The sequence below is a fragment of the Gekko japonicus genome, unplaced genomic scaffold, assembly GCF_001447785.1.
Source record: "Gekko japonicus isolate JY-2015 unplaced genomic scaffold, Gekko_japonicus_V1.1 scaffold1544, whole genome shotgun sequence".
NCBI classification, from domain to species: Eukaryota; Metazoa; Chordata; class Lepidosauria; order Squamata; family Gekkonidae; genus Gekko; species Gekko japonicus.
In genome coordinates, this window is record NW_015173180.1 from 47,228 (window position 1) to 75,026 (window position 27,799).

At 44.9% G+C, this 27,799-nt stretch overlaps 1 protein-coding gene across 1 annotated transcript in view; it reads right to left on the reverse strand.

Annotated features, from left to right (window-relative positions):
* LOC107119948 (thrombospondin type-1 domain-containing protein 7B-like) overlaps positions 1–27,799 on the reverse strand; it is a 419,856-nt gene that overhangs the window by 16,722 nt on the left and 375,335 nt on the right. Inside the window, 4 exon segments of the mRNA XM_015422578.1 lie at positions 570–715; positions 14,886–15,003; positions 16,205–16,320; positions 23,362–23,503. Coding sequence (XP_015278064.1) covers positions 570–715; positions 14,886–15,003; positions 16,205–16,320; positions 23,362–23,503 — 522 coding nt within the window.

Sequence of the window (27,799 nt, forward strand, 5' to 3'; positions counted from 1 at the left end):
GTAGAAAATGGATATAGGAAGCTGCAGTTTGCATGAAGACAGAGAAAGGTACAGGTTGGTGATGCTGACAAAGCAAAGGTGTATGTATTTGACGCTCCACAATTCATGCCAGCGGTTACATTTTCAGACCATTAAAAAAAAAAGTAATTGCCCTAAAGAGAACAGTCACACTCAGCACTTCATACACAGCTTTAAACAAAATTGTTTCAAGGTCTTTCAATACACCATATTCTTAGCACAAAAATCAGTTTTGTCAGTGACGATATTCTGAAAAATTAAAGCATGCTATAATGTCAATTCGCTGTTGTGAAAAAGATCATTATGGGTGCTATTAGATATGTATACTCCTGTTATCTTTGTGATTATGATCAGTATTTAATCTGCTGTTTGCTTTTGTGATAGAATACACCTTGATTTGTTATGAACCTCCTTGAGTTTTAAAACCTATCAAACAGCAATACCCTATAACTTTTCAAAGATATACTGTTGTTTCATGTTCTGGAGCTGGAAAAAATAATTTTCCACCTATGATGCCAACAGGTGGCTTTTAAAGAAGCACCCTGTAGTACCTCTACTCTGCATGGGGACCACTCTCCAAGAACCCAGCTGTAGCAAGGTTTTGCGGCACAGTTTCTGTACTGGGTGAGCTCAGCTGGGCACAGCCTTCCTTCTCCTTGGGCTTGCATGATTACAGATCGGGTACGAAGCATCTGACCTAAAACAAGCAGAGAGATGATGATTACATTTTGTTACAGAAATGTTTTCAAGCTCATTCTCAGAGGTTGCAATCCAACACACGACCTGTCAGCCACCAAGCGTATGGGCAAGAGCTTTTCCAGTTGGAGTGCTGGGAAGGTTTGTATATGATTTGCTATGAGAAAGAATGAAGGAGTAGCTTGAATAGCCAACGGGCAGCCAACACGGTGGGGTTTCCAGTTTCCCTTGGTAAGAAGGGAGAAGCTTGGAACAAGCACCAGGGAACTCTCTTTGCACACAGCACATCCTCCTCTCATAGAAGAGAACAGGAGGCCTTTCTGCTTACAGAAGCATGCATCAGTTATGCCCTAGCGTATACTTGGATCCTCTTACTTGAGAAGGCTTTGCCGTCCACTTTACTGGCTCCCAGTGCATTTCACTTCTGCCTATAGACCTGTCCCTTCCATTGATTTTATTTTATTGTATTTATTTATTTAGGCATTTTACCCCGCCCTCCCCGCGAGCGGGCTCAGGGCTGCTAAGCCCATACATAAAACCAGATAAAACAATAAAAACATGAATAATAACAGTAACAATAACAATAATAAAGTGCTTTCTGTAAACAAGATGGTCTTTGAGTGGTTTTGATGGCATCAGTCATTTCCTTAGATCCTTCCCTTGGGGTGATACTGTCCAGTAGATAGTTCAAGCCAATCCCACAATGTCAGTGCCATACAATTCATGGCGGAACTTCCAAGGGCGGTTCCTAATCCCGATGTTATCGCCACCATTGGTGGTGGTGGTGGCGGCGGCGGCGGCCCCTATGTGAAAGCCTGGCGGAAGAGCTCCATCTTGCAGCCCCTGCGGAACTGCATAAGGTCCCGCAGGGCCCTGGTCTCCTCCAGGAGCTCGTTCCACCAGGTAGGGGCCGCCACTGAGAAGGATCTGGCCCTAGTCGCAGCAAGCTTTGCCTTCCGGGGGCCTGGAATCACCAGGTGGTGTTGGGTCCCTGACTGAAGTGCTCTTGGATGTATATGTGGGGAAAGGCGGTCCCCCAGGTAAGTCGGACCCTGGCCATATAGGGCTTTAAAGGGGAGTACTAGCACTTTGAAGCGGATTCAGTATGCTATTGGCAGCCAGTGCAGCGCTTTCAACCCAGGCCGGGTGTGCTTCCACTTGGGGAGGCCCATCAGCAGCCTGGCCGCCGCATTCTGCACTGGCTGCAGCTTCCGGATCTGCGACAAAGGCAGCCCCATGATAAGGAAGCTCCGAAGCTATAACAACAGTAACACTGATATAGTAACGAGAGACTATTAACACAAAATGTCTGCAAGCTGTAATTAGATGCATCCTGTCCATGGCCTGGGCAGATTTCCCCACTCCCTCACTTAATGAGACTCTTTGTTGGATACTCAGCCTGATAAAGACGGAAAGCCTGTCCATGCAGTCATCAGTACTGCATGGCTACCATTCATGAGGCTCTTTCCTTTTCAATAGCAAACTTCCTTCTAATTGGAACATTGTAAGAGAAAACATTTCTTCTTCCATCCCTCCTCCGTGTAAGGGCAGCAGAGGATTTTCTTTTTTTAAAAAAACCACAAGATTGCTGATACTTTAATGAATAGCATTCAGCACTATTATTCCAGAAATGGTAACCTAATTTCTTGTTCTATTCTCCGAGTTAGGGATATTTCACTGAAAATAAATAGGCTTTTAATGGAAATTGTAAAAGTGGTTATGGACAGTAATGGCCATTACAGTGCTTGCAATTTTTCAGTTACAATAAATGTAATTTGGTCATAGAACTTTCTTTGGCAGAAAAAAAAATGCAGTCAAAACATATAGCCATTGGTAGTGTGAAATGCGGCGCTGTCATAATTATTGATTTGCTACAATATGCCACAATTCTTGACAACTTATTTAACCAAGGATATCATATTGCAAGAAATATTCACCAGAGTACGGTATGTTTTAAAATAACTCCCTTGATTGATTCTGGCCATCACTTGGGCTTTATGAAGCAAGTTCATGGACAACATGTTATGCTTTAACAGTTGTAAACCATGATTTCTAGAAATGTGGGTTGCAGGAGAGGAAACAAGCTCCATAATGAGGATTTCTCTCTGTGTGTAATCATTCATTATGATCTACATTATCTTTATTGATTAACATACTGTGGAGGAACATAAAAGCAGCACTAGATGCTAGTTTGTCATCAATTTCATTAAGCCTCTGCCTAGAGAGATGGAACTTAAAAATGAGTTTAATTAAGGAAACAGTGAAGCATTTCTATCAGCTGCTACTAATTAACAAAGAATAACTGAAAAGTTTCTGTGAATCAAATGTATATCTACAGGTGCCGAAAACCTAGATCCATCTGCACTTAGGTGATAACTCCTAGTGCCGACAGGACTTATAATATCAGAACATTGTACATAGTCTCAATGTCTTTGGTCTCTTTTGTACCCTTTCTGTTTTTTCATTCCTGCCCAAGACCCTGCCCATGATCCTAAATTTGCAACTAAAATCACCTGGGTCGTGGTACGTGAGCCGAAGTCCATGCAATCTCACCTCAATGAACCTCCCATGACCCTCCACATGGTTTTGGAGATTTGGGCATCATGTGGCAGGGCGTGTTAGCAGTGTCCGTGGTGCTGGTGCTGATGAATTACGACTGTTAAAGCAATGCGTGGGGGGGTGGGATGGACTTCTGCAGCCCTGGAAACACCAGTAGTGGCCCTTCAAAGCCTGACAGGCAGCATTGGCCACCAATAAGAGAGCTCCCTTGCTGCTCTATGGGAGCAGAATGATATATACCCCCCGCTCACATGCAGCTGCTGTTTTCCATCGACAGCAGGCACACCAAGCCTTAGTTAGAGGCAGAGACAGGGAGAGAAGGGAACTGGAAGTAATTCCTCCTGTAAACAGTGGGGTTGGGGGTGTTTGGTGCTTAGGCAGGGCTCTGAGGCATCTGTCTTTCTGTTCAAACTGAGCAGAGGGGCTTAACTTCATGGGTTGCTCAGCTTTGTGCTTTGTGACTACTAGCTCTGGCTGGCTGGGATCCTGGGAGGTGGAGTGGACTCAGAGCTCTGAGCCATGTGCTCACGCTGGACAGAGGGGCTTAGCTGCCGGCTGCTTTGCCAGAACACCCTCCCTCCTTCACACTTTCTTCTGAACACCTCTCCCTGGCTGGGGTTGTGTTGGCTGCTTACTCAGGGCTCTGAGGCATCTGACCTGAGCGGAGGGGCTTAGTTTCATTGGTTCCTCAGCAGAGGACCCCACCCTATTTGGCTTTGTGACTATTAGCTCTGGCTGGCTGGGATTGTGTGAGGTGGAGTGCACTCAGGGGTCTGAGCTACCTGTCCTTCTGCTCACACCGAACACAGGCGCTTACATAAGAACATAAGACAAGCCAATGTTGGATCAGGCCAATGGCCCATCCAGTCCAACACTCTGTCACACAGTGGCCAAAAATACCAGGTGCCATCAGGAGGTCCACCAGTGGGGCCAGGACACCAGAAGCCCTCCCACTGCCCCCCCCCCCCAAGCACCAAGAATACAGTACATCACTTGCCCTAGACTGAGAGTTCCTATCTATACCTTGTGGCTAATAGCCACTGATGGACCTCTGCTCCATATGTTTATCTAATTCCCTCTTGAAGCCGTCCATGCTTGTAGCCACTACCATCTCCTGTGGCAGTGAATTCCATGTTTTAAACACTCTTTGGGTGAAGAAGTACTTTATTTTATCTGTTCTAAGCTTAGCTATTGGGCTTCTTGGCTAAGGACCTACACCGTCCCTCACTGGGATTTGTGAACACCTCTCCCCAGCTGGGATGTTGTCCAGTGGAATCAGGGCTCTGAGCCACCCATCTCTCTGCTCATGTTGAGCAGAGGGGCTTAGCTCCTGGGTTCCTTGGCTGAGGACCTATACTGCCCCATTGGGATTTGTGAACACCTCTCCCCGGGGGTCCATTCAACCAGACTCCTGAGCCTGTGGCTGTGATTTCCCCAGAGAGCACTTTCTTGGGTGGCTGTAACTCAGCACCCGGAATCCAATTCTCACCCAACTTGGAGGGCAGGTAAAGGAGAGTCAGCTGGAGACTCGCATTGAGTTTGGCATCTCTAGTCTGCAGGAGGGGTTCTACCACACCATGAATTCCACAAAATGAACCAGTTCGGTAAACGAGAAAGTCCATGAAGTTTTGTGGTTCATGTGGCCCCACGAATGGAAACAAACCTCCATTTTTTTCGGTTTTTGCGCATCCCTAATTCCTATACCTCTTATACAAATTGCTGTTTCTCTGAAGAATCTTGTTTAAGCTCTTCTAACTGAACTATGGCAGAAACTGTATGTGGACTTTGAATGAATATGCTCCATCAGAAAACAAGACTGCTGTAGGTTTTTTTGGGGGAGGGGAGGTTATGGCCACAATTTTACATCAACAAGCTGCTCAGATCCATTGACTTCAGTGGAATTTATCCAGCTATCTCGCACAGAGGATTGCAACTAGGGGGTGTGCAGATTTCCCCCCAATATGTTTCAGTTTGGGTCTATTGGACCCCCAAAATTTTCAGGATTCCCAAAAAATCCCAGATCCCAATACTGGTAAAATATTTGGATCTGGGATTTTTCAGAAATCCCAAAATTTTTCAGGTCCAACAGACCCGAGAAGGGAAAAAAACCAGGGAAAAACCCACCAAAAAATCAGCTAAAAGGTGGGAGCAGGTTGCCCCGGTGCTCAGCTGTTTTTTGGGCTTTTTTTCTACAGTCCCTTTACAAGGGGCACATTTAAAGGGACTGCAGAAGAAAGCCCAAAAAAACAGCTGAGCCAGAGGTCTCCCTTTTCAAGTTCTGAATGGCCTTTCAAGTTAAATCTACTGGGGCAAAATCCTGGGGGAAAAGCAACTGGAAAACAGGCAGAAATGTATTAAGTAATTCACTTTTTGCCAAGTTTCAGTTTGCATATATTTGGGCAAATCTCAAACTGGAAAACATAATTATAAATAGTAATTATAAATTGTTTATTTCTGCAATAAAAGTACAATTTCTAATCCATTTTATGGTATTGCTGATATGCTAAGAATGGGCGTGTTGGGATCAAACCCGCCTACTCTAGCAACCATTCTCCAGTAATCACCAGCTGGATACCCAAGAAGGATCTCATGTCATTAGCCTCCTGCATCTCAGACTCAGAAGTATATTACTACAGAATACTGAAGGTAGGTACATTGTTTGGTATCGTGGCCAATAATCAAGGTCTCTATTTAGGGGTTATAAACTATATTTGTTCATGATAGATCTGAACCTGGTTAAGGGCCATGTTAGTGCACTCCCTTCCTCCTTTCCCTCATGTGAAAACACCAAGATTGGATTCGGACAGCTTGAACTACCTCCAATTAGTCATTATGTCCAAATCTGAGAGACTTAATCTAAATAAAGTTAATTTCTGTCTCAGTAAATGGAATTCTCAAACACAGTTTAATCCCAGTTACTGGGATAAAAAGTAACCCCATAGCGTTTTCAAGGCAAGAGGCTTACAAAAATGGTTTGCCATTGCCTCCCTCTGCATAGTGACCCTGGAACTCCTTGGTGGTAGGTTTGCCAACCTCCAGCTGGGTCTGGAGACCTCCCAGAATTACAGCTAATATCCAGATGACAGACCCTGGAGAAAGTAGCTGCTTTAGAAGGTTGCATTATACATCACTGAGGTCCACACCCCTCTCCAGACTCCACCTCCAGATCCCCAGCCTTTCCCCATACCAGAGTTGGCAACCCTACCTGGTGGTCTCCCTTCCGAAAACTAACCAGGGCCAGCCCTGCTTAGTTTCTGAAACCTGACAGAATTGGACTCAACTGGGCTATCAATGTCAGGACACATTTAGATACACTGACTAATTCGAGGTAGTTGAAGCAATGTTCCCTCTAAGGTGTGGAGTCTTGTGAGCAAAAATTCTACTTTGTGAGCTACTGGCATTAAAGTTGTGAGCGAGCAATTTGGCTGCTGCATCAATTCGTTTGCTCTGGAGCCATCCTTCCTGAGCTAAGACAAAACTGTGTGAGCCGGAGGGTAAAAAACTGTGAGCTAGCTCACACTAACTCAGCTTAGAGGGAACACAGGTTGAAAGCATCAATCTCAGAGCAGTGCTAAAGGGGCAAACAAGTGAGGAAGGTGTGTTCCTTTTCTAGCTGCTTGGTTCTGCCCTGAGGGGTCCATCTGCAATGGTCCAGGCCAGATGATGATCAGCCCATCTGACTAGTGCCTTTGCATGTATAAAATTGGAATTATTTTAGTGATCACCATCATAGCTGGAGACTGTCTGCAAGTTGCCTCAGACACAGTAGAGAGGGTGCCGATGTTGCAACGCTAGCTATTTGTTTCTGAGACTCCTGTTTTTTGATTTTTCACTCCCTCAGCTGGTTGAACACAAGACCACAACTGAGACAGCATCAGCCCTGGTGTGGCGACTGCTGGCACTGCGGCACCATAGGATTATCCTGTTTGTCAAGGGCTTTTTTGAACGCTGCTTGAAATGTTTCCAAAGAGCTATTTTGATCAGAAATAAGCCACGGGTTCTCATTCTTCCTCTCAGCATTTGTGTCCTCTATGCCATCATCTTTCTGTACTTTACTATAAATAAATCATTACCAGTTGAAAGTAGTGACTCAGTTTTAAAAGGTGTTTCCTGAAACTCCTCTGGGTAGCCTCCTCTGGGATGATGTGCTTAAATGGAATCTATAAATTCAAGTTTATTTTTTTACTCTCTTTTCCAGTACTCTAGCAAAATCCAGTGGCAGCAATACTGAGAAAATCATTTTCTTTACAGAAATTCTCAAAGCTGAAGCCTGTTAACCTAGCCTCTGTTTGTAAGAAAATACACACCAAGGACATGGCTGCACTGGAAACCTAAACCAAGACCTTCTAACTGCTGTGTCTTCAGATATTTGGAAATTACAGCAAATGTAGTGGGGTGAGGTAATGCGAATAAAGACGAGCAGGGTTGCAAGAAGTCTGTGTATGTTTGTGCATACGTGTGCTGACAGCTAACCTGGTTTCTAACTGGTTGAATAAGACATCAAGATTTGCTTCCTGCTTGATTACAATCAAGAGATATATTCATATACTGACTTGGTTTGAATGGTCTACAGGGCACTTTCTACAATCAAGATTTAGAGCTAGGTATTATCAAAAGTCAGCTCCAAATAATCTTGTGCGGATTACAGGTTGGTGTGTGTGTGTGTAAATATTTGCTGCTTTCCCCTTCTCTCAGCAGCCCCATGATCTCTGGAAAGCCACTTCTGTGGGGTGGAGTCCTTCAGGAACTGTGTGGACCATGGTGATGCTGAAGTGGGAACTACAGCTACAGTGAAAACAACAGGATTTCAAATTAAACCCATAAAAGAGGTGGAAAGTCAAAAGTCCTGTGTGTGTGTGTGTGGAGGGGAGAACAAGACTGTGCTGGTGCAACACCATAGAAAACTGGCTTTTTGAAAGCTCAGACTCTCTGCATGGTGGCTGTTTAGCTTACAGGTTGCTTCCCTTCAGCTAGGGGAGGGTGGTGGGAAAGAGAGAGTCTTAGCTTTAGCCTTCTCCTGCCACACGGAAGAGTGCTCTGGAATCTCTGTCACGAGGCTGAATGAAGGAGAGGCTGGCAGAGAAAAAGTGGGGCTCCCTGCCCAGTCAGTCTCTCCAGTACTCAGTAGGGTGTAAGGCAGGTTCCTTGGCACTTTTCCTGTCCCAAGAGAATGGCAAAACCATAGAGTGAAAACCATAGAGTGGAAAAGGGGGATTTGCCTGCAATTCTTCAGAAGTTATTCACTTTTTCGTGTTTATGGCTAATAATAAAACAATTTGTATTTACACAGGGTCTGCATATAAGTCTTGCACACAATTAATTATAATACCAATACCTATTAAAATCAGCGAGGTAAGTATAGCAATAGTTGACCATTTGCTGAACATTTGCTGAAATGCATTAAATGACTGGCTGCCTGTTCCATATTGAATTTCTGTGGATTTTCTTCCAGTAAACTTTAGATTTTTCCCCCAGAAACAATTTATTAGGATATATTATTAGTTCAAATACACAACATATTATTTTTTATTATACATCCTTTCTTCTCTTCCCCCCACCCCCCAGCTTCCCACAATGCTCCAACCTCCAGCCCATTTCTTAGTTCTTTTCTATGTTCACTTATCTTTTAATCATAGTCTACCGGTAACACTTCTAGCTTTTTTTTTTTTTAACATCCACTCTAATAAAGAGTTTTTAGAACTTGAAAGTGTGTCATAAGTCTGACACACAAGATTCTCCGATTTTCGGGATTCTGTCTGGCAGTAAACTTTAGATTTTAAGCCAGTGTCCATATATTTTGAGTTTCACTTCTTCAGCTATTATCTTGTACTTGAAATTATCTAAAAATGTATGGATTATATTTGCATTGTTAGAACATACACACACAAGAACGTGCCCATGTCTCTGTGTGTAGTAATACCTACTGCCTCACTGATTCATTTGGGGCAAAACAAAGTTTGAGTCCAGTGGCACCTTTAAGACCAACAAAATTTTATTCAAGATTCAGATGACTGTATCTGAAGAAGCGTGCTTGCACACAAAAACTTATACCTGAATAAAACTTTGTTGGTCTTAAAGGTACCACTGGACTCAAACTTTGTTCAGACCAATGTGGCTACCCATTTGAATCTATTTTCATTTGGGCACAATCATCTTTCTGCTTGTGCTCGCTGCAGCTCAATTGCACCCATATGACAGTACAATTCAAAAGTATTACAAATTTGTACTGTAGAAAGAGACCTCACAGGTTTGTCTAAGTCCTAGGTACAGTGGTAGGATCCATGCCCATATTAGCCTTAAGTTAACTTCTAACAGATCCTGATATTATGTGCAAGGCACAGATGCAGAATCTCTTTGTGTCTCTGCAGATTGCTTTATTATTAACCATACTAAAGTTCATGAGCAAATCATGGGCCAATTCTCTGGAGGGATAGACACCAAGATCTCTGACTAGTAGCCATTAGTACCACATGTGGAGTGGTGGTCCTTGCAGGTCAACAGCTTGTGATGAATTCTGTTTCCATTGATTTTTTTTAAAAAAATGCTATTCTAAGCATGGCTTCTAAAGTGCTTTCTATAATGTTAAAAAAGCTGGTGTTCTCTGTGTGCCACTGGTCTGCACCCAGAACTGGTGCCTAGAAGTTAGTGCACACAGCAGCTGCCATGCCAACAATGCTATTAGAATCAAATTGGTTCTAAATTATAGCATGTCACCCTGAGGAAGACACACTTTGCTGACAAGCTTAGCAAGTCTGAAGTACATTTGGGTATCTTTGGGTAGGCCTTAAAATGACAAGAAACCAACTATTGCTTTTTTGAAAGCTTTAACACACATCATTTTAACTCAGATAGATCCTTCATTATAAATATAAATGTAGAAGATACACATCCAGACTTACAGTGTGCAAATAGATTGCTTTGGATAGACAATTAGCTGTAAACATCTATTACACAAGGTATCCCATCTAGTTTCCGAGGAAAGTAATGTCCATCCTTAGTCTGGGTACTGAAGCATAACTTCCTAGATAATTCACAAAACACAAAAACCTTACTTGACTCACAGAGTTTGTTTTTTCTGAGAACTGGACCCTGGGCCAACTATCAGTCCCCATCTGGTTGAACCATGTATTCATTCTGCAGCTACAAGGGTGGGAACATGACTTGTGACGTGTGGAGAGTGGCATCCAAAGGTTTTTAAAAATTATTTACACAATTGCCCTATCGCAGCTGTGCAGTAGCTTCCACCAAGTGCCTTCCATTTAAATCCTCATGGTTCAGTTCCTTGAATGAAAAGGAACACAGAGGGAACGTGATTCCATTTGTCGGGCAGCTTCAAAGGGAGCAGTTTGCCTCAATCACCTCACCATGCCTCCCTGCCCGCCACTTCTTTTAGACTTCACCGCAACCCAAATTGACTGGGAAGGTTATTCAGTACAAGGGCAGCGTGATGCGATGCCCCCTTCACCGTCCTCCCCTCCCCTTTCCAATTCTCCAGCACAGGCACATGCACAGAGGAACAAAGGTAGCACAGCTCAGCAAGATCCCCTCGCTGGAAGGTCAGCAATGCCCGTGCCTTGGCCAGGCTCTTGCCCACCGCACCTGGCTGTGCCTCCAAGTGGCATGCCTCATCGGCAGGCAGCAAGATCAGGAAGCAGATCAGCTGGCCCGGGTCACAGACTTGCAGCAGTGCCTAACATACACAGAAGACCTGCTCCAGGGAGAAACGGGGCAGCAGCCCTAGGGGAACGAAAGAATGTGCTGCCACCATGCCTGCTTCACTTCCCTGTCTCCCCCCTCCCCAGTGTTCTAACAATAATCTCATTTTTGTAGACTCCAGCTGCTTGTAAAAAAAAAAATTAAGTTGTAAAACAACAAGGCGCCATTTTAATATTAGGCTTGCTTTGGAGACTGCCATAATGGCTCCCCCCCCAATACTGTGTTCACTGAAACATTAAAAGGAACAATGTTTAAAAAGCCTTAGGCTTCCCAACACATTGTCAGTCTCTCTCTACATCTCATGTCAATTTCATTCAACGCTACAACCTCTTGCTTTTTTTTCACAAAATGGATGACAGAAAGGGTGGCTACTGCCTGCAGAGTCCATTGGAGTAACGATGGAAGATTAGGCATCTCTCCCCCCCAATTCAATTTCTTCAAGAGAAAGAATTGAGAAGGCTTGGAGAAAGTGAGGGATGAACAGCTCCACAATGTTTGGCAAGCAGAGTTGCCACAGGCAATGGTCCCTGCGAGGCTCGGAGGAGCCACCGCCAGCACTCCGGCTCCAGACCAAGGAGTCCAGCTGGTGAAGAGCCCTCTCCCACACCACTCTCCTGGCATTCCCCAAGGGGAGGGGGAGACTGAGGTATTTCCTTGTTTGATAGGCACATACTGACCGGGTAAATGGAAGGGTCCCAAGTGAGGTGAAAAAAGACAGGGCTGAGGCAGCATGTGAGCAGAGAGTCCCTGGGCTGGGCAGGGTTTTCTCCCTGAAAGATGAGGTGGTGGCAAGGAAGGGGATCCCCCACTGCACCGGCCACGAAAGCCCAGACCTGTTGCGCCTTTGGCTTGGTTGGTGTGAAGGAGAAGCATCTGAACTAAACAGGGCCAGCCCGTTGGGCAGAAGCGACTGACTCAAGGTCTTGAGAGGGGGCTCCCATGCCTTGGCGCCTTTGAGGTAGCAGCCCTGTGCTGTTGTAGGCACAGACAGAGTATGCCACATCCTCCTCCAGTACTCTCTAAAAAGTCCAGTATGCACACACCCTGATAGCTACAGCTGCTGCTTGGAAGACATGGAGAGACCTACCACCATCCCCACCACTATCACAACTGATACAACCAAGACAAGTTGTAAAAAAAATAAATAAACTAAGGAAACACTGATGAGAAGAAGAAGAGTTGGCTTTGATACCCCGCTTTTCACTACCTGAAGGAGTCTCAGAGTGGCTTACAATTGCCTTCCTTCCTCTCTCCACAATAGCTGAGAGAGCTCTGGGAGAACTGTGAACGACCCAAGGTCACCCAGCTGGCTTCATGTGGAGGAGTGGGGAATCAAACCCCAGCTCTTAACCACTACATCAAAATGGAGGTGGGGGATAGCAGAAGCTGCAGAGTGGGAGGAACAACCTCTATGTCGATGGTGGGATTGGCCTCTGAGGGGTGGGGAAAGGGAGGGGGGAAATCCGGGGGAATCTGTATGTGTTTGAATTATCTTTGGCTTTAGAAGCGAAGCAAGCGGGAAAAATCATCACAAAATTACTCTAAAAAAATGGGGAAATGGTGACCAGAAAGCTAACTGAGCTCTGAAAGGGTGTGGGGGGGGAATCAATGCAGAATGAAAAAGAAAACCCGAAGGACATGCATGGTGAAAGGAAGGGAAAACAGCCATGCAGAAAAGGCCATAGTCTCAGGAGAAGTGAGTGCGGCCTTTACTGCAGCAGGAGCAGCAAATTGCACTTTGCTTGTAGTTCCACTCCATAAAACCTCAGCACAAAACAGGGCTGGCTCCATGATCCATTAAAAAGAAAATCACCATCCTATTGAGTTTATATTGCAGTTCCTCATGGTACAGGACAGACATTGCTAGGATTGAGTGACAGCAGAAACTAGGTGTGGTAAATGTGCACCCTCTTAAAATATTTACTCCCTCTTATTTGAGTTGTGTTCCTGAGAAGAATATCATAATACGCATGGTTTGGACAACATTTCGTTTTAAATACTCCCTTTATAAAAACAGACTATACCTTATTAGTATGGCAAACACTGTTTTGATACACTGTGCCTTAAGTTGTATGGCAGAAGGACATGGCAGAAGAACCTATTTCAACTGCTTGTTCCATGAGTAAATTAAGATGACATCAAAGAAAACCTGTGACTAGAACATACAACTTACGTACTCACAACATCACCTGCAACAGCCTTCTACTTCCGACACGGAATGAGGGGTGTAACCATAAAATAGCTGCCACAGGAAGCAGAGCCAGCCAAAAAAAAAATGGTCGCTGCAGAAGGTGGTGCCAACCACAAAGAGGAAGCCCACGTACAGGGAAGAAGAGGATAATTTCTCTGGGGCAGAGAAGTGGCAGAGAATAAAGGCAACGCTGTGGTGGCAGCTGCTGCTGAGACAATGTTATTTTAATTTGCAGAGCCCATTGGATTTCCAATGGCCAGCCAGAAACCCTGCTGGACAAGAGCCCCCACCTGCTCTCTCCTTCTTCCTAAGAATAATTGGTGGGCACCATGGTGGGCACCATGTTGGGGACCCTGTTCTGCTTATGTTTGTTGGCAGAGTTTAAGCATGCAGAGGAACGGAGCACCAACGGTTTAAAGAAAATAACTCAGTTTATTAAAGAGGAGATAAATCCTGATAGAACAGAGGAATGGAGCTTAACTAACGGCTGTGAGAGACAAGAAGGAAGGGGGGAGGGCTCATTTGGAGCAGGAAGCCTCCAAAGAATCCAACCAGGAGACAGGAAGGACATAATATAAAATTGTGGGAAGTCCCTAATCTAGCTACGCTAACTAGCAGTCCTTCAGCTGTCCCCTATAGGCTGCTCTTCTGATCTTCTTCAAATAGGTGCACTACAGACCTTGTGTATTTATTTATTTATTTATTATTAGATTTATTATTAGATTTATACCCCGCCCTCCCCAACGGGCTCAGGGTGGCTACAACAGAGGCAATTGCCATACCAACGACTAAAACAACATAAAAACAACCATTAAACAGTATAAACCAGTCATTAAGTAAAGTGCGGTGCTCTTGATGTTAAATTTTCTTAATCCAAGATGAATTCCATCCATCAACCTAACCTGACAACAAGCATTCTTCAGTTAACTAGGCGTCTGCCCAGGGCCGGCTCACCTCCAGATCTAATCCACCATAGAAGATGGCAACTCGGTGGTGGTACAGTGATGGAGTTTCGATGAAACCTCCATGCTCCGAGTTGGTTTTCATCCCTAATGATTTGCAAACACTACCCCTGATATATTACCCCGACAATGGAGGTTCTGTTCAGTCATCAGAGCTAATAGCCAGAGGTTTAGACAAACCCTAGCCTCCCCTCCCCTGCTTTACAGCCAGGTGGTCTACTGGTCTACTGGCCATTACCACAGCCCATCTATGGTGTGAAATCCTTTTGTCCTTTCTCTTTCACCGGGCAGCCCCATATTCCAGAATTTTCTTCCTTTCTCTTTCTCTCTGCCTTCCATTTCCCATATTTCACCCTGGGACAATGGATCTCTTATTTATCACCCTCACTGCTGTCTCATGAGTAGACCACTGGTGGTATCCACTGGTGGGCCTCCTGGTGGCACCTGGTATCTTTGACCACTGTGTGGCAGAGTGTTGGGCTGGGTGGGCCACTGGCCTGATCAACCTGGCTGCTTCTTGCTCCTTGTGGCCCGACTGAGGGTTGCTTGGAGCAAGGGGGTGGTGCTTGTTGCATGTGCCCGCCCTTGGGCTCCTTACTGCCGGAGCGCCGCTCCTGTGCTCTCCCACAGGAAATGACCCCTGGTTTTAAGTGAAACTTTTATCTTCATGAACACATGTTACTGACACACTTTAGTATACTACTGCTCAAAGAACACAGGCAGAACACTGATCAACAAGTTACCTGTAAGGCCACATGAATGTGAACATTCTGACCAGGCAGACCACTCTGACAGCTGGCAATTTACTACACATTCCACAAGGCAGTGAGTAATCATTTTTGCAGGCTTCTCCAAATTTAGCTATAAACAAAGAACAGAACAAGTCATTTGCTTGTCACTGATGGGCAGGAAAGTATTTTTAAAAATGTGTCGAGGAGCCTTTCCACACTAGTTTGGGTCTAGGTAACACAAACTGGGACAAACACACCTTTAGCTTACTTAGAAATAGCAAACCAATCAAAGCTTATTTAAATGAATGGAGATTTGGTCAAATATTAGGTGTTTATACAGTCCCATTTTTTTTACACCATGTCACAATCTGTACTGTCTAGATCTAGAACATGATGGCTTCACCACAGAAACACTCACAGGTCTGGCCTACACATACAGCAGAATGTTCTGGTGGTAAGACCGATACCACTTCAGAAAACAGATAAAGGATTTTCCCCCCAAAGTTCTTCCAAATTAATAATTACCTATAAGTGGAAAACTTAAACAGCTACAAAAAGCTAAGCTAGAACTTCCCTTTAAATTTCCAATATTAAAAACTCTTCTCACCTGCAGTCTACCACCTCAGGATTCTAATGCCTCATTCTGTGCATGTATGGGGCCAGGCCTTCAACAGTAAGCTTTCTTTGCATGGACTGTGCTATTTCAGTGCTCCATTGAGCACCAGTGCTCCATTGAGCACCAATTATATTCCGTTTGTGTAACAAATGTAGCAATGAAAGTAGCATTTTTGAAAGACAAGGTGATACACTTGGTAGTCATCCATGCATTTAAGAATGTACGGGGGGTGGGGGGTGGGTGTGTGCTATGAACTGGTGCCAGAGTTTTGTTCTACGTGTATCTTCTGTATATTTTGGATTCTCAAATTTTTATTCACATGAAGTGGGAATGAAGATTTCAGGAATCTGTTCACCACATGAAGCTGTATCTAGATAGTGTGGAATTCCACGATGCATGAAAATATGGAATTCTGTACCCAGGCAGCAGAAATCAAGCAAATGTATTAACTCATTCTTGAAAACACTTGGCAAACCATCTTTGAATGTCTCTTGCCTTAAAAACCCCATGGGGTTGCAGTAGGTCTATTGCAATTTGACATCAAAACAAAGAAAAAAACCTCAACCCCCTCCAATAATTTAGTGAAAGAATATTTGAAACATTGAAAATATTTGAAACAAACCAAAAGACCCTGTGACAAAAAGTCAAATTTTGTACTATGTGTCACAATTTACCAAAGACTTCAATAGCATAGATGTGCCAGATGAAACCTCACCTGCTCACAGTAGTTCATGTTCACCGTTTTCCCATCACTGCGTACACAGCTCAGAAGGCGATTCTTAATCCCTTCACCACAGATTGCATTTTCACTTAGCTGACAAGTGCTCCAATCTAAAGATATTTAATAATTGTGTTTAGTCCTGTCTGGTATTCTGGATGCATGTTAGTTTCATTGTTTTTAGAATGATCTTTGATACAACCTCTGGGAGCAAAGAGATTATTTTTTAAAAAAAGATTTAAGTTTTCTCTCTTTGTCTCTTTAAGTATTTCACCATACAGTAAGGCTGTAATCCGAAAGCCACTTTGCTAGGAGTAAGCCCGATTGAAAACATGGGACTTACTTCCAGGAAGACCTATTTAGAATTGATCCCTAAACATACTGCAACATATCATGTAAAAGCAGACTATGGCTTATCAAGTGTCATGCAATTCTACTGGAGAACAATATTATAAACTTTTGTGTTTTTTTGAAGGGCTACTTCTTAAAGCGAAGCTGGTCCCAGTCATTGTCTAAATTTTATATAATGTCCAGATAATTTATAAAATGTCCAGATCCACTCAGTATAAACTATTTTACAGCGCCATCCTAAATTGAGTTACTCCCTTCTAAATTCATTGGTTCAAGTGTCATGACATTCTACTGGAGAACAATATTATACACTTTTTTGGTTTTTTGAAGGGCTACTTCTTAAAGCAAAGCTCGTCCCAGTCATTGTCTAAATTTTATATGACAAAAGCAAACCATGTTTCAATCTTTAAAAAAAACACACACACCATAAAATGCTTATAAAATGTCCAGGTCCACTCAGTATAAACTATTTTACAGAGCCATCTTAAGTTGAGTTACTCCCTTCTAAATTCATTGGTTGCAGTGGACTTGGAAGGGTGCAGCTCTTCTTAGGATGGCTCATTTAAAAGGCTCTTGATTTTCATTTTACCATTCTACAACAGTGTTGTAAAAGACTACACATTACAGGCAACTGAAAGTATTTTAACTTCTTCTAAGAGTCAGTGAAAAGATTATTCTTCAAGACATTGCCTTTTTGCCTCTCTGTGACCTTTAAAATATTCGGTGTGTATGGACACATATTTTTGTGTATGCTGATCACCAAGAACACTAAGGCAAAGATAAAAGTTCTTTCCCTCTTACTTCTGAGGAATCTTCTAGATCAGGGCAGTCAGACATAAGGCCTGTGCGGTCTGATCCAGCCTGTCCAGGGCTATTACCCAGCCCGTGAGTAACTGTGAGGGAGAGAAGGCAGGAGGCTGCTTGGGGATGCACGCAGGCTCATGTGGTGGGCAATGTTCCCTCTAAGCTGTGGAGTCTTGTGAGCAAAAATTCTACTTTGTGAGCTACTGGCATTAAAGCTGTGAGCGAGCGATTTGGCTACTCCATAAATTAGTCTGCTCTGGAGCCATCCTTCCTGAGTTAAGTGTCAGACATAAGGCCTGTGGGGTCTGATCCAGCCTGTCCAGGGCTGTTACCCAGCCCGTGAGCAACTGTGAGGGAGAGAAGGCAGGAGGGTGCTTGGGGATGCAAGCAGGCTCATGTGGGGTGTGTGTGTGTGTGTGTGGTTGAGGCTGTCAAGAAATAGGAAGGAAAAGGCTAGAGGGTGGGGCTAAGAGGCTAAGTTAAAAAAGTGTGTGGGGGGAATGGCAGCGAAGGCAGAGAAAGAGGAGGCATGGTGGGTTCCCCCCCCTTCTGCCTCCTCTGACCACAGCTCATCAAGGATTGGAGAAGCCACTACATGGGGGGTAGAGCTGAATTGCTGACGATGCCACTGCTGCATCAACCAGCTTCACGTTTTTTCAAATGGCGGCCATGAGGTGGGTTGGCAAGAGTGGGCACCCAGAGCAGCCATTAGATAACAAAGAGACTCGGCCAGCAGGGAAGAGAGGTGGAAGAGGGCTAGCCTATGGACTGGGAGGCAACTGGGCTGTCTTGCGCATGCTGTTCTGAGAGGAAAAGGCCTTCGGGCTTTGGAAGCGAACGGAGGAGCCAAGGGAAACAGGGGCGCTGAGGTCACCACTGCATGTCTGAACAGTCGCAGAGCCAGGAAGCAGAGTGAGTGTTGGGGTGGGTGGGAGACAGTGACTTCCCTTCTCTCCCCCACCTGCTCTCAGCCCATGAGGGAAAGGGGGTCACAGGAGAACCAAAAGTGCCCCCTGGAGGATTCGGAAACAGCCTCTCCATGAGGCCTTCCCTCAGCCCCACTGCTTCTGTGGGAAACACAAGAGGGATGAGAACTGGGGGTGGTGGAGGATCTGGAACAGCCTGGCTCAGACCCCCTCTCCTCCTGAGCCAGGACGCTGTCATCTGGGTCACCTGGGGCCAGTGGCTTAGCCTGGCCCACCTCAGAGTGTTGCTGTTGTTGGCGATGGGATGGTGGAGGGGAGAGTCCGGTGCGCCTCCTCGAGATTCTCCGAGGCAGGACGTGGAAAGAGAGGAAACAAAGAGTGAGAGATGGATTGTACCTGTGCTCAGCTGCTAATGGGATCCCTTGGGGGAAAAACTCGTCTTGCATACAATTAAATACTTTTATTGGGGCTTTTGTAAATCAATTGCTTTCACTACTAGGAGTCAATTGCTTTTGTTTGTATTTTGAGTAAAAATAATATCGTTAATTGGATTTGCCTGTGTCCTTTATAAAGTTTATCTCTCCAGTACTTGGCATTACATCTTAAAGCATACACAGCCTGGCCTGACAAAGTAACATTTGTATCAGATCCGGCCCTCGTAACAAATGAGGTCAACACCCCTGTTCTAGATATACTAGAGATGCATGGATTTGCAGTTATTTTAGGTTTCTTTCCTGTCTGGAAAGGTCACATCCTTCCTGCCTGTTTTCTTTTAATTTGTTTTTCTTGATTTGGGGGTTACTTTTGTAGCTGTTTAGATTCTTCTTTGATGACATTTTAACATCTGTACTGATGTGATGTCTGTTTTTACAGCTGTGATGTGATGGAGAGACCAGCTACTTTTTAATGTCAAACACAGGCCCCGGTCACATGGGAGGTTTAGGGCCGGAAGAGGGACGGATCGGGGGCGCAGCAAATGGGCGCGATCCCACCGCAACATCTGGGAAGCGGCGCACACCCATCCCCAATCCGGCCCTTCAGGCCAAAAATCCGCGGTGAAAACAAACCACCTACAGAGGTGGACTTACCAGAAAAGCCATGGCAAGTGCGGCCGTGGGATCGCCGGCGCGTCCTTCTGCCGGCGCATCCGAGGCTCCTGGCCAAACTGCGCATGCACACACATGCACAGCTGGCTGCCTCGGTCTCCCGTCGGTGGCTTCCTCCCCGGCATCTGATCGTGGCGGGGAGCAACAGCGCGGCGGCTCAGGGGATATGTGTGATCCTGCCGCCGCGTGTCTCTTTTGGTGCGTCTCTGAATAGCCGCACATTGGCCGTGTTTTTTTCTGCTGTGTGGCAGGGGCCACAGTAAGGTTTATTTGGTCCCCTGTTCAATGACAAATGATGTGCGATTTGCCCCCTTGATTGCTTTGCTCTTATCTGATTACTTTTATTGCTCGGACCTCTGAACCATTGGGTTTTTAGTCATTTAGCCTACGTTTGTCCTGCCCTCACTCAAAGGAGCTCAAGGAAGTATACATAATTCTCCCTCCACCATTTTATCTTGACAACAACCATGTGTGTTAGATTAAGGTGAAAGAGAGTGACTTGACCTAGACCACCCAGTAAGCTTCATGGCAGAGTAAGGATTTAAACCTGGGTCTCCCAGATCCAAGGCCAACACTCTGCCTATGACACCACACCAGTTCTCAGCTGTTACTTTATTTATACATGTTGTTCAGACACTCTTTGGCTGAGTTCAGACTGGCAGTTTGGCCCGATATAGGCACATTTCAGAAACGTTTCTCGAACAGATTAAAGAGACCGTTCACACAGGAACAGCTGTCTGGCATTCCCCAGCCATACTCAGCCCGTCTTGTAACGCTTCCCTCCCGAGTTTAAAAAAGTACCTAGTGAAATTGGTAGCAAACCCTGGTGGGTGCGTTCCTCCTGCTTCCCGGAAGTGTGAACGCCAAAAGCCACAACTGCTGATGCGCATAAGCGCATATCTCCGGATTACCAAAAAGAAAGCCACGCCTTACAGCTGAGCCTCCGCCGGGGGTGGGCCAACAGTGCAAATGCTCCCTTGCGCCTCCTCCCCGGTATGCTCCCACATCGGTTGGTGCAGTGTGACCGGGAATCCCCGGAACAAGTTGTTCCAGTTCTTTCTTGCCACGACTCCCTCATGCTTCAAACTGCCAGTCTGAACTCCGCCTTTGAGTGTCTAAAGGCATGGCTTTCTTTGGAGGGCAAATAAGGAACATGACCTGATTTCCTTTCAAGCAGAAAATCATCCCGTCACAGCCCTGGACACCCTGCCCTTGGGGGAGAAGGGGCAGAGCCCAGCCCTAAGGAAGGCAGCACCCAGTTGTAGAAGTGAGGGAAGAGACATTTGGGCCTGCAAGAGCAATGAAGGAGCAGACGGGAGGAAGGCCAACCCATACTAGCGCTTTATGGACTCAAGGCTTCCTCTGGTATAAAGATCCCTTTGAGAGATAGGGCCTGTTCAGGAGTAAGAACAGGGAAGCAGGACCCAGGAGAGGCCAGTGGTAGAGGGATAGAAGGGCCAGCTGGAGGTGGTAAAGGAGGAAGCTGGGAAGAAACAGCAGGTAGGCAGGGTTGGAGCCTATGCAGTGAGCTCCAGAAGGTGACATTCCTGGGCAAGAGGAAAGCTTGAAGGAACCTTTCCTACCCGACTGAGGCAGTCTAGCTACTCCCTGGCTTGGGTTGGAGCCTATGCAGGGTTGGAGCCTATGCAGTGAGCACCAGAAGGTGACATTCCTGGGCAAGAGGAAAGCTTGAAGGAACCTTTCCTACCCGACTGAGGCAGTCTAGCTACTCCCTGGCTGACTCTGCAGGAAGGGTGCCGTGGCCAGGACAAGAGCATAATGACCTTGGAGGAGGACTCAGGCAGGGAAAGCAGCCCCAGCCCCTCAGTGGGAGCAGGTGGAGGCGGTGAGTAGTGAACTGTCTGGACTACGGGGTGATGGTTAACCTCTAGAACTGGTGTTGTAAAGGAGCCAAGCCATTAAAAGGGCTACCTCTACATTTCTGGTGTGTTCCTCTTTGTCGCAATGGACAGAAGACGGGACCTCCTCAGCAAGGGGGTTATTCACAACTGTTTTTGTAATTAACTCACGGAGCTCTCCCTCTGCCTCTTTTTCTGTCTCTCCCTGTTTCTTTGCTTACAAACAACCACCCCGATTTCTCTAAGCTCCCATGGATACTTAATAAAGTTATCAGGGGACTGTCTCCCAGCACTTAACAGCCACTGAGAACATCAGCTAACCATTCCAATTCATCGCCATAGCAAAGTAATGGTCAGACAGCAACCACAGGATAAAAAACCCTACCAATTTCTCACTCCTGTTATCAAAATTCAGTACAAAAAATTGTTGTTGAAACCGACAACTGTTCTGGATTGTGTCATTGAGAAGAACTAAAAAGACCTTCAGAATGATACAGCTGCATCAGTTTGCATGCAGATCTCTTAGATTTGATGGAAGGGATATCACCATTCACATATCCCTTTGCATGAACTGTAAATAGGGAATTCCTTGCAGGCAGAAAAGTTCCAAATATGCACTGCAGGTATCTGTGCTTTGAACAGATTCTTGGATTGGGGCAACACAGTTTTGCCTCTTCTTTCTATCAAGAACAATGGGTTCATTCCACTTCTATGTAGTCAGGAGGCTGCATCTAAACAAAAGATTGCAGTGGCCATCAAATTAAGTATGCGAGTTTTTATTAGTTTCTTATTTAATGATTGCCCTTACATGGATAGCCCAGGCTAGCCTGATCTTGTCAGATTTCAGAAGCTAAGCAGGGTTGGCCCCGGCTAGTATTTGGATGCGAGACCACCAAGGAATACCAGGGCCATGACGCAGAGGCAGGCAATGGCAAACCACCTCTGAACAACTCTTGCCTTGAAAACCCTACCTATGGGGTCACCATAAGCCAGCTGTGACTTGACGGCATTTTCCATCACCACATTTAATGTTCAGTAACTGAAGTTACTCAGGAGCTGCGGTGGCTCAAGTGGTTAAGACGCTGAACTGCAGGCTGTGGAAGGTCGGTAGTCCAGCAGTTCGAGACCCGAGTGTGCCACATGACGGAGTGAGCTCCCGTCTCTAGTTCCAGCTCCTGCCAACCTAGCAGTTCGAAAGCAAGAAATTGCAAGTAGATAAATAGGTACCACTTCGGTGGGAAGGGAACAGCGTTCCGTGCGCCTTGGTGTTTCGTCATGCCGGCCACATGACCACGGAAACGTCTTCGGACAGCGCTGGCTCTTCGGCTTTGAAACGGAGATGAGCACCGCAACCCTAGAGTTGGATTCGACTGGCTTTCGAGCAAGGGAACCTTTACCTTTTACCTTTTTAAACTTAAGTTCTATATGCTAAGTTTCCCAGTGGTTAAACATTTGTAACCCACTTCTACTTGTATGGTCCCTAAACTGAAAACCAGTCTTGTGTAATTACATTTTTTTGTCTGCAGTGGTAACATAAGAAGCCTGCGTATGCTCAAGCGTCTGAATAGCCTCACCCATGTCAATGGAAGCACTCATATGCTATTGCTTACACTTAATTATATAAGTGGAAAATAGCAGGTCTAGTTTTAGCAGAGTAAGGCTGCAATCTTAGGCACACTTACTCAGAAGTGAGTCTCACCGAACTCAGTGGGACTGTAATAAGGTTGGCTGTAGTAAGTAGATATTAACTGAAAACACAAGAACACCTGGAGAGTGAACAGAACATAATTTCAGGCAGGCATTCTTAAATACAGGGCAGCTTATAAAAGTTTCTGCTTGAGCATATATTTATATTATTATTTCTCAATTGCATAGCATTTTCCAGTGTACAAAGTATTTTGCTGTTCTCAGTCAGACTCGTAACAATTAGAAGTGAGCTACCTTAGGCTGAGAAACAAGAAATTGTTCTTGGTTCTAGCATGCTCCACAGTCGACTTAGAATCAGTCTTTCCAGTATCTTCCTCCCTCTTTTACCATTCAGCACTCTCCTTTAGACACAAGCACAAAGGAGCCTAAATCTGTTTCAAACCCCAGTGAAGTGCACTTACCTGTTACATTGTAATGATACTGAAAACAATTTTGATTTAGAACACAAGGCCGCATTTGAGAATCTTCAGGGCAGGTCTTGGGATTTAAAGGCGATCTCAACATTTGCCGTGCTCGTGTTTGCATTATATTGGGGTCACAAGGCTGGAAAAACAGGATAGGACAAACGTTAACAGAGGGATGATACAGTGTGGTTAGCAGACCTTGAATAACCTCTTGATCAGGTCATGTCATGTCCAATGCTCCCTCTAAGCTGTGGAGTCTTGTGAGAGAGAGAAATTCCACTTTGTGAGCTACTCGCATTAAAGTTGTGAATGAGTCATTTGGCTACTGCATAAATTAGTTTGCTCTGGAGCCATCCTTCCTGAGCTACGACAAAAATGTGCGAGCCGGAGGCTAGTAAACTGTGAGCTAGCTCACACTAACTCAGCTTAGAGGGAACACTGCTCATGTCCATCCTGGTGGCCATAATTTTAAAAAGTTGTGTAATTTTGCAGGAGGAAACCACACAAGCAGTTGGGATTGGCCACAGTGGGTTCAAAAGCCAAGAAACTCTGACTGCTGTTGGGTTTAAACAGCTGCTTGACTCATTGATTTCTGAAGTTGGTACAGGGTAACGAGAAAATGCCAGCTACACATACATGCATATGCACTAATGTAGATCCACTAATGTAGGTGGCCTATCAGCCTTGCATCCATACCATTCTTGCTTTCAGGTACGGAGAAAGAACTGTGTTATGCTGGCTAGTAAACCTTTGCATGATATAAGGCTGCCAAATCAAATTATGGGGAGGGGGAAATATTCCAAGATGTATTTTATTTCTTTTCTGCCAAACTTCCATACGGGCTCTAGGAATGTATCTCAGACATTATCTCATGATTAATGCTTACGAAACCCTTAACTGTAATTCTGAAAACTCTTTACCTAGCCTCCAGCTGTATTTTTAGTAATTTAATAAACTCAGTTCAGATATCATTGATCATTGTCCTGATTAAACAAGGCAGAATTTATCCTTGTGCAGCAATCACTGTCACGAAAAGACTGTACGTTTTCTGTTAAGTAAATAAGGTAAAAATCATTACCTGGTAAACCTTTCCAAATCAGGGCTTTTAAAAATGTGGATTAGATAAGGGTCTGAGAAACTGAGAAATCGGACAATGTCAGACTGTGGCTGTGGTCAGATGGGCAGTTTGGGCAGATATAGTTGCAGTTCCCTTATGGATTAAATGGGCTCGTTCACACAGCCACATCTGGTGCCTGTTCCCCAGTCATACTCACCCCGTCGTATGACGAGTTGGTGGAGTAAACAGCCACCGGAGAAAGTCCGGCGCTTATGGATGTTTGCACACTCATCCCATGTTTCCGGATGTCTGAATGCATGGGAGCGCACAAAAAATGGATGGGAAGTCTGAACCCTCCAATCCATTCCAGGAGGGTTCCCTCCCCTACTGGCAACATGCACATAAGAGCATACTTGCCCCTATTGGCATCTAGCACCACTTGTTTGCACAAGTTGTCTACAGGCTTCCAAAGCCATAGGGACCGTCTTGTGCCACCAACGCCCCAAGATGGAATCAAAGCCCTGTTCATGGGGTGGGAGCCTGTCTGACACAAGCTGCATGGATGGCTCGCTGTAACAGTGTGAATGATCACCCGCAAGTCCTGTGCACTGTAAAGGCATCTCTGACCAAGATTCTCCATTCCTGAATGAAACGGAGAGATTAGTGGCACGGCCATACCGTGCCAAACTTCCAGTCTGACTGCCATCTATTTCTGTTTGCATGAACATCAGTGACTGGGTTCAATGATCTGCCTCACAAGCCCTGCTCTTTGTGCCCCCTACTTCAGAGGCAGCCGGCAACCAGAGACCGCGCTTTTTCAGCAGTGGCACCTTGCTTACAGAATCCCTGTCCCCTTGACCCTTGCCTGGCTCTTGCATTGCTTTTTTTCAGGCACCAGGCCAAGATGTTTCTGTTCACTCAAGCTTTTCATTGGGGTTTATCTTTAACACTATTTTAGTTCGGGAACTGTTATTTTAAGCTGCCAGTGGTCTGTTGTTGTAGATTATGTTTATATGCTGGGCTGGATTTTAATTGCTATCATCTATGTTCTGTTTTTGTTTTTTAAGCTACCTGAAGCAGGTTCTTAGAGAGGCAGAATAATTTTTTTTTCTAAATAAATAAATAATAACTCATCTGGTGATGCCTTCTTAGGCTTTCATGACTCAGGGCCCTGGAAAACTAGTTATGGGAATGCATGGTGGAGCCTTGTGACATTTCTGTCAGAGGTGGCATAAACATTTTCTAAATTATGGGAAAGAAAGTATCTAAGTGAGAATACAGCCTCCCACATGGAAAGGAGCAAAGGCTAGAACTGGATCTCATCCTACCTGAAAGAAGGCAAACTAAACCTATCAGGTCAGTTTAATTTGATCTAACTGCCAACCTTTTGCATATCCTACACTAATAGTGTAATTCTGTGCAGAGTTACTCACATCTAAGCCCACTGAAACCAATGAATTTAGACTAGATTAACTCTGCATAGGATTGCCTTTAAATGTAGATGTGTTCCCGTTTAAATTCTGTTTATTTGTTTATTTCATTACACTTATGGCCCACCCTCCTCGCATTGTAGGCTCAGGGTGGGTAACAACATATCTGTACCTGCAATGAATGCAATGAATGCAGATTTACAATATTAGAAAACATATTACAATAATCGATTTAAAAATCCATAAAATCATCATCCTTGCATCATTAAAACATCAGCATTAAAACAACAATGCACCTCAGTGGCAGTTAATGTGTTCCCAGTCTGGTTTCCAGGATCTGCAGTCAGGTGGGGGGGGGAGAACTAATCAAGTGGATGTCCACTGCCTCAGCTAGAGGCCCTGCGAAACTGTAATAGATCCCGCAGGGCCCTGATCTCATATGGTAGAAGAAGAAGAAGAAGAGATGAGATTGGATTTATACCCCGCCCTTCACTACCCAAAGGTGTCTCAGATAGGCTTTAAAACTCCTTTCCCTTCCCCTCCCCACAACAGACACCCTGTGAGGTGGGCGGGGCTGAGAGAGCTCTTAACAGAAACTGCTCTTTTTCAAGAACAACTCTTATCAGAACTACGGCTTGCCTAAGGTAATCCAGCCAGGTGCAAGTGGAGGAGTGGGGAATCAAACCCGGTTCTCCCAGATTAGAGTCCGCGCACTTAACCACTACACCAAACCGGTAGCTCATGTTGCTCCTTTCTGTCTTGACATGTGATATGTGGGGTGCTGAACTAGCCTATCCCATTCAATGGCATTCCTCTCCATTAAGTGCAATGCTATGTTTAGACTAGTGTAATTCTCTATAGGACTGCACTGCCCATATGCAGCCTCCATATTCTTATAAAACAAAAATCCCCAACTCTGCCAATATACAAGTAATAATGTTTTTCTGGTAAACATTAAAATGTCTCATCTTGGTCTATGGCGAGTTATTTCTAGCACAAGATGCCACAAACCTGACTGGCCATGTAAGATGTGATCCTACTGGCGGTGGGGAGAGGTATTGAGCATGTCCCTGTCTGCCCTCCTGCACAGTGACAAGGACACCTTTGAGGGCAGCCAAATGAACAGGCAGCATGTTCAGTAATTTAATTGCTTTAGACACTCTTAAAGGCCAATTATGTCAGCACATACTTGTAAGTGTCTTAACCCGCAACACTTCATCATGGACAGTGGTGACGCTGGGGCTAATGGGGTTACTTAAAGTGATTTAAGAGTGGCAGAATTATGCCATGACAAAATGGCAAATCCTAGGCCATTTGATGCCAAAAGCAGCCCTCTTATTGATTCCAAGGAAAGAGAAATTAGACAAGAAATAAAGCAGAAAAAAAGTCCCTGGCTTCTAAATACTAAACTTAAACCCACATTAAAATTTCAGTTCAATATCTTTGATGATATTTAATTAATGATGAGAACCAATTTATATCTGCAGAGGGAGGAATCAAGAAACTAAGAAAATGCCATGGGCTGTTGAAGAAATTTTAAGGAAAAAAAATATCTGTTTTCATAAATATTGGTGATTTCCCCAGTAACATCCTTCCATAAATCACACTGAGGGCTCTATCTTTCCCCATTTAAAAGACCATTACCTATACAGACTGCAGTTCAAACACACATGCTTCTGTTTCCTTGCAGCTGCCATGAAAAGCAGAACTTGAGCAAAAGTCAGAAGGGGGACTGAGAACTCATTCTTCCCTCTTGACTATTCAAAAGGAGACTTGAGCCATTGCAGCTTAGAAGCTCCATTCTGCTGCTGCTTCACCTCATACATCACTGGCACTGCTCCAGATGGACTGCAGTGCAGTTATTTTGGATCCCTCTAGCAATGTGAGGAAGAGTACAGAATTTGACCCCAAGTGTTTTCTTCTTGGACATCTACCAGGAAGGACTTGG